This window comes from Aplysia californica, unplaced genomic scaffold (genome assembly GCF_000002075.1).
Source record: "Aplysia californica isolate F4 #8 unplaced genomic scaffold, AplCal3.0 scaffold01069, whole genome shotgun sequence".
Lineage (NCBI taxonomy): Eukaryota > Metazoa > Mollusca > Gastropoda > Aplysiida > Aplysiidae > Aplysia > Aplysia californica.
In genome coordinates, this window is record NW_004798339.1 from 24996 (window position 1) to 32706 (window position 7711).

The window sequence follows — 7711 nt, forward strand, 5'->3', positions numbered from 1 at the left end:
GGTGATTGCTGCCCCAGGGCCCGACCTGGCTCTCGACGGCCCTGGGGATGAAAGATGTACAGTGAGCGTACAAAGTGTTTGTACCAAATAATTAGTATGGTATGAAAGTTGGTTTGGTCATTCCGGGTACTTGTTTGTTTCTTTGGTTGTTGTTTTTTTCTCAGTGGTTTTTGTCCTTACGACGCCTCGAGGGTGCCTGTCTACTGTCATGATTTCAGAAATAAATTAAGTGACTGATTGTGTCAAGCGTATCCTTTGTGGCTGATGACTTTCTTAAACATTAGAATGCTTGAAGGTAGTAAATATATATAATATTTTGCATGTTATGCTAAAACCGCTTTTTTCACACACGCGTAATATAATATGAAAAACTGAAGAATAATGTGTACTTTCGCATGTTTTTGCTCGTGTGTCTGTGTGTGTGTGTGTGTGTGTGTGTGTGTGTGTGTCTGTGTGTTCATGTCGTATGTCTGTGCGTACTTACTCGTGTCTGAGCATGAAGTCAGTGGCCAGCTTGATGTACTCTGAGCAGTCCTCTCTGTTCATCATGTCCAGGCCTTTGGGCTGCTGTGCCAGGATCCCGGCGGCTTCTCCAGCCTTGGGGAAGAACTTGATGGGCACGCCCAACCACAGGAAGTTGAAGTACTTGTGGAACTTGTCGAAGTTCTTGTGGAAGGCCTGTGGGTGGAAGTTGCCCTCTTTGCCTGGCTCCCCGCGCCCGAAGATTGTGTAGAAGAGAGGAGCGAAAAAAGCTTTAGAGGCCAGATCTCGGAGATTCTCCTCGCACCAACCGTCGTTGAGTTTGGGCTGTGTTTGTATGGGTGGTTTTTCTAGAAGTTTCTGGGAGTTGAGAAGTCCGTTGATGTCCGAGACGGGTGTTTGGGAAAGCGCGTCTTCGTGGACACGGTCGTAGAGTCCTTTTTCGTTCTTCAGACTCGACAGTGCATCTTTGCTGTTGTTGTTGTTGTTGATGGTGGTGCTGCTGGACGTTGTGATCAGCTCATCGCTGTCTGTGTTGGCGGTTTCCACGAGACTCCTCTTCAGGTTTTTCGCGAAGTTCTCTAGAGAGGAGTAAAGGTGCTTCCCGTTTACTTTCTGTCCGGCCTCGGAGATCATTTTCCTGGCGTCGACCAGTTTGTAGCCAAATACGTTCTGGTTCACCTGCTCCTGAATGGCGTCAAAGTCAAAGTTCTTCTCGCGGGCGAATCTCTCGTAACTGTGCACGTCCAGCATCATGGTCCAGTACTGGTTCAGGAAGCGGACGGTGAAGACGTCGCCGATATTCTTGCGCGTCTCGGACAGGAAGTTGACGGCGTGCTCTGTGAACTGTTTCCCGTTGCCCCACAGGAAGTGGCCGGGGGCGAGAGGGGGCTCGCCGGGGCGTCTGGGGAGGGAGGGAAAAACACACACGTTATAGCAGTTGATGGAGTTTGTCTACATGACGTGTTGTACTATGCTTGTGGTACATTTTCCTCCCTTGTCACTGTCCGTTTTCTATTACTTTTGTTAAACCGTACCTAGCACTTCTTTTAGACGCCGCCCCCATTTCAGTCTTACAGTCCTATTAATTATCTTTAAACAATACGTACATCCGCCCTTCGCATTTTCGTGTGAGCGTCTGTTTGTCTATCTGTCTCTGTAAATATCCGTGTGTCCATTCGTCTACGGCTTTCTCACATCGTCGCGCAGAAGGATTGGAGAGGGGGGGAGGGGGGAGCACAGGGGGAGTGTGGACTCTTTAACTTCCCTATTGTCTTACAGCCACAAGCTCACGTAGCAAAGTGTGGGCACAGGTCGCGGTAACCAGGCCCGGGAACTGGAGGAAGGCAGCGGCAAAGTCTACACTTATGAAAAACGAGCGTCACTCTCCGGTGTAAAAAACGAAAAACGTTCGCGTGCAATCTGCCACACCGGCAATCCGGCGGCTACTTCCGAGCTGGGATGCGCCTACGGAATGCGCAAACACCTGTTTCGTGCGACCCCAAAACCGGGCCGCTGTTGGTTCTGCAGATCGAATCCGGAGACCGGCATTTGCAGTGCTAATATGTCGTTGTCAAACTCGCCTCAAGCCTTTAACGTCGTTCTGGTCTGTCGGGCCTAAAAATACGCTAGTTTGGCGGTTTTTCTTCTTGCCGGTTACGTGACTGGATTCACAAAGGCATAACGTTACTTCGTAGCCTGTCGCGATTTCAATTAAATTAGTGCTACTGTTTTTGTTACTCTTATTTGATCAGTACTTCCATTAAGTCTGCGGCGAATAAAAGAATAGAAATTAATGTCCAGTTGAATTATTCAGGACACATGCCAAGGTTATTTCCCTCAGTGATTTGAGCTTTTTCGTCTTCAAATAAATAAGATAAGGACTTCTTCAGGCGAAGTCGTTCAAGGATCCATTATTTAAAAATTCCAAACTTGTCACAAGCAAACGTCTGAGTTTAAGCCTTTTTCTATCGTCTATACTTACTACTTCAAGAGTGTAAATAGTTTTCTATTTTAAAAAAATATAAAAAATTACACCTACATATATTTTTGAATACTCCTCTGTCATACTACATTGCAACAAAATAAAAAGACCGACGACATTAATATTATGTACATTTTTAGTACCAAGAAAAGATCAGACTCAAAACTAAGAGACTTGCACGCTTACTCTGCCTGCACACGAAGCACTCTAGTATAAAGTCTGGGTAAGAGAAACTTGTATCGTCTCTTCCTGTTTTTCATGTAGTGACACCTTTAGCCATTGACACGTATATAGCCCATTTGTGGTGCGCATTTTGTCTAATTAAACCTATGGGACATGAATAGGATCTAGCAAGAATCAGCACACCTGAGTGGTTTTTTTATCATTCGACTTTAAGAATATTCTATAATTATTACTGTTCGTGTTATGTAAAGGAATTTCTTTTTTAAAATATATATTCATATTATAATATTATGGCTAAATTGAGGAGAAGCGTACAGTGATGACTGTCGTCAAACAGTCAACTCAGCATTTTATTAGGGTCCCGAAAAAGCTTGATAATATCTTGTCTAACTTAAATTCAAATTTCCGAATCCACAACTGAAGCATCTACATATAGGCTATGCAGTAACGTGACATTATCTGTGAAACTCTATGTATAACGACACTCCGTAAGACAGCTCAGGGCACTTTGACAGCACCGCTGTATCCCAACCGGCCCTGGGTACACTGGCACTGACAAGCAGCATCCAAGTCACCAGCCGGCTTTCAAAACGTCCTCATCTATGTCATAGCGGGACTAGATCATTTGTGATCACGAGTACTTAATTAGTCAATCAATCAAAAAATAAATCAAAATCACAAATGAATGGTTGAGGTACAGTATATTATTACATTACATTACATTACATTACATTATATAATATTATATCATATCTTATTAAATTATATTATGTTATAATATTATATTATTTCATATACATATCATATACTCACAGTTTCCGGTAAAACATCTGGAAGTAGGCGTAGACCAGGCCGGCAACAGCCAGGCCCAGGTAGATCGTGACAGCCACCATGTTGATGATGTCGGTGACGCGGCAGTGGTCAGTTGTCAATGACACGGTCCCTCTGTCACTGGTAGGTCTGTACGGGGGTGTGAGCAGCAGCACTGACCGCTACAATGTCCACACAACCTGCTCCTGGTTCACCACGTCTGTCACGTGACGAAGGCGCCGGGTCTTTGGGTCGGCAGACGACGGGAAAATAAAGCTGGAGTGGTTTCCCTTTTCTCTGTGTGCCCCGTCAGGCAGCCCGCGAGTTGTCTTCCAGAAATAGCACCTGTGTGTCAAATGCCTTCTTCTTCAGGATCTAATCTTCTGGGGAGCAAACAGAAATAAAAACAAAGGTGTTGGGCGACTGACGACAATAGCGACAGGTAGGGTAAGGAGTTTACGGCGCACACAGTAGGGGACGGGGGAGGGAGCAAGACGGGCGGCGAGTGGACAGGACGCCGGGCCGGACAGCTGAGAGCCTCGTGTTTGACTCCACACAACAGCACACCGCCTGAACCTGACCGGAACTAACGGGAACTAACTCGTGTCTGTCCGAATGGACCCCCCCCCCTTTTTTTCACTCCTCCCCCCCCTCCCCCTCATCAACTCAACCCCCCGACCCCCCGCCGCTCCCGGCAGCAGCAGCTTCACTCATTGGAGACAGGCATTCTACGAGTAATTCGCGACAATCAGAACGCTTGAAGACGCACTTTTTGGAAGGCACGGGAAGGGAGATGGAAGGTGGGCACTTTAGAAAAAGAAGCATAATATTAACTTCTTTGTTTATACAAGGTTTTGAAATTTACTTTTCTTCCTCTGAAACGTAAAAAAAAATTGTACAGTGAGTGAGTCGCCAAGACTGGTAGAGCCAAACACAGAGACGTGACGGGACGGGACGCTTTTGGAGTCCACGAAACCTTTTGGGACACGAGACGGCCGATTGTGGATGTCGTCAATTAATGTACATGTAGAACTACTCGCTATTGCCTTCCACAAGGGTTATTATTATGCTCTCTCTCTCTCTCTCTCTCTCTCTCTCTCTCTCTCTCTCTCTCTCTCTCTCTCTCTCTCTCTCTCTCTTATTTATCTCTTTAATTGGTTAAATCATGAATAAGGAAAAAATATGAGTAGATAAGACAAACATGTTTCTAAAAAAGTTAATTCATTAGATAATTTAGATATTAAAATGAATAAAAGAAAGAAAAAAAACTTCTTCACAGAGAGGCAGATATTATTATATAGATAGATGGAAACAAACTTACGTATGGCGATGGAAAATTCCAAAAGAGAAAGAGATCCGGAAACAATGCCAAAATAATTATGGAATTGGAAAACAATTAAAAACACGACACATCACTTTTATATGATTCCTTCTCTATGGTGTTTCGATGCCTGTTGTCATTATATCGCGTTTCCTTGTGGAGTCAGCGGACGGCAGAAAATCGCTGACACAAGCAGGTCTGAGAAAGGAATGCGGCATTTTTGTGTCTGTCTGTGTGTGTGTGTGTGTAGGTATAGGTGCTGACGATCTCGCTCGACTGATCGGATCACAATTTCTCGCTCACTGCCCCCGCACACGTCTATTGACCCTTGTTGCGCTCACTCCGGCCCCCCGAGACTGACCACTGACCTACGATGACCACAACTTACGTATGTACTTACTCGTCTCCGTCCATTCTGTCCTCCGCGCGTCTTATCTCACCAGCGCATAGTTGTGTTGGTTGGTTTGTTTGTTTGTTTTAAAATTCCGGATACACTTTTAGAGCTAGACAAACAGTACTACTTCTGGCAGGAGAAAGTCTGTCTTTGACGTTCCTACTGAGTCACACAAACAGAATTTTTACTTTTGAAAAACAAAACAAAACAATTTATATCTTTTGCAGTAGGTTGTGTTCTTTTTATCTTTTCTTTTCTTTTTTTTTGCGCCCATTATTTAAGAAAATGACGCCTCGTCTTTTTTCTACCACTAAGTTATACGCAGAGAATAGAAATAGTTCAGGAGAAGCAGCACTGCCGTGGCGAATTGTTGGATCAGAAAACACGCCACACGAGCAACAACGTTACAAGTGTGAGCAGTAGTGATTCCAAATTATTTCACGATTAGTAAACTTGCGAAGCAGTACAAGTATTTAGTTAGTTAGTTAGTTAGTTAGTTAGTTAGTTAGTTAGTTAGTTAGTTAGTTAGTTAGTTAGTTAGTTAGTTAGTTAGTTAGTTAGTTAGTTAGTTAGTTAGTTAGTTAGTTAGTTAGTTAGTTAGTTAGTTAGTTAGTTAATTAGTTAGTTAGTTATTCATTTATTCTTATTTTTTTATTTATCCATTTTTTAATTCCTTTATTTATTTATTTATTTATTTTTTAATTCCTTTATTTATTTATTTATTTATTTATTTATTTATTTATTTATTTATTTAAGTTGTCGGTCGTACAATTTGTGTATGTCTCGGTCAGCAAATGACAATATGAAAACAAGTCAATAACAAGTCTAAAGAAATAATATTACGTGTACCTTCAACCAGTAGCTTTGTGGAAGTAATTCTGGTTCTGCCACATGCACAATGTATTCTGTTTTAAAGGTTCAATATCCGCGCACAAATCTGCCAGTCAGGTGCAACTACTCTCACAGATTTCAGGAGGTCCGGCTCTCTCAGTCACACGACGCACAGATAATGATGAAGTAAGTCAGGAGTTCGTGTTCAACTCTAAGAACATATAGGTTCAAGTCCTACTGTGGGCCGTCCGGTCATTGTCCTGATGTGATATATATATACAGACCCAAAGCCCGCGCCAGAACTATAACCCACCCACCTACCCACCGACCACGGATCATGCTATGCACGCGCGCGCCTTCTGTTTGCGTATCCTGGCTATCTGTCTCATGTGTCACCTCATCCGTATCTTTTCTCAACCAATCAGGTGAGGGTTCCAACACTTGGAGAGGCGGTCACATGCCACTCCGCTTATCGTTCACACCTCGGGATTTTTCATTTTTAATTGTATTCACAAGTGATGTCTAGATATCAAGCAACTATATCGCAACATAATTATTAGTGTGGAAAAACAGTCAAACAAAACAAAAACAAAATGCTAGAAGCATTCTATTTCCCCGACCTGTGATTGTGGCGTGATTTCCCCGCCAAGGGCGATCATGGAAAAATGTAATACTAATTAGTTTATAACAAAATTATCACCCGCAAGATGGCATAAACCGATAAATAATGTTGTCCGTGTTTCTCTACCCTCTATGGTCCCGGTCTCCCTGATTCCACCCTATAACTTCGATAGCTGCGTGTCTATTAGTCTATCGTTCAAACGTTGCACAGAAAAGTTAGTCATGACAAAAGGCGGTGACGGATAAATTAATGTAATCAAGGAATGTTATCGAGAACCTCTGCTCGCTGTTTCACAGCAACCCACGCAGGGCCATATTTTACGGCGTCCTCAGCTCGATCTAGGTCTTAGGATGGCAGGATATGTAATTTACAAGCAGCGTCCAAAGAATAGTTGGTCAGGTTTTAATTATTTTCTTTTTATTGGCCTTCTTTTTTAAATTTTTGAAAAGAGAAATTTCGGTGACTTTAAATAGAAAGAGACCAGATTAATTCTGAGACATAATCGTATTTGCCACCGAAACTGGCATCAATTCTTCCCCTTTCTTTTTTTTGGGGGGTGGGGGGTGGGGTGAGTTAAATATGTTTTTTGACGAGCGGTGATGAATCTGTTAGCTCCGTTTGACGACATCGCTAGTTGGCGGAAAGCCTGACAGGGAAACTGTCACGTGATCAGACGTGCTGACAAACAGACGGAAAGAAAACAAAACCTAGATACTGACATATGAGAAAGCAGGTGGACGCGTCAAGCCGATATTTCTTCATCATCATTATCAAACATCATTTACCATTAGCCACCTGTGACTGTGAGAGAGAGAGAGAGACAGAGAGAGAGAGAGAGAGAGAGAGAGAGAGAGAGAGAGAGAGAGAGAGAGAGAGAGAGAGAGAGAATCTCACCCCCCTCGTTCCCACAGCATAGAGGAGAGGAAAAACTTCCGTGTTTACCCCGTGTTGTGACGTTTCGGACAGCATTGGGCACAAAACAGCGGCCACTGTCTCTGGACACATGATGATGCTTGTAGCCAGCTGACAGAATTGACACCACCCTCTACCCTACCCCACCATCACCAAACTCCCTCACCAACACCC

The 7711-nt window shown here is 43.5% G+C and overlaps 1 protein-coding gene across 2 annotated transcripts in view; it reads right to left on the bottom strand.

Moving 5' to 3' along the window:
• Positions 1–7711, bottom strand: part of LOC101853272 (prostacyclin synthase) — a 21858-nt gene that overhangs the window by 5037 nt on the left and 9110 nt on the right. The window contains exons 2-3 of one of the 2 annotated variants that reach the window (XM_005111514.3): positions 3461–3837; positions 485–1384 (exon numbers count right to left, since the gene is read on the bottom strand). In XM_005111514.3, the coding sequence (XP_005111571.1) occupies positions 485–1384; positions 3461–3540 (980 nt within the window). In that variant the 5' untranslated portion in view covers positions 3541–3837. Of the gene's footprint in view, positions 1–484; positions 1385–3460; positions 3841–7711 lie in introns of both variants that reach the window. The other variant, XM_005111513.3, reaches the window with a different exon arrangement.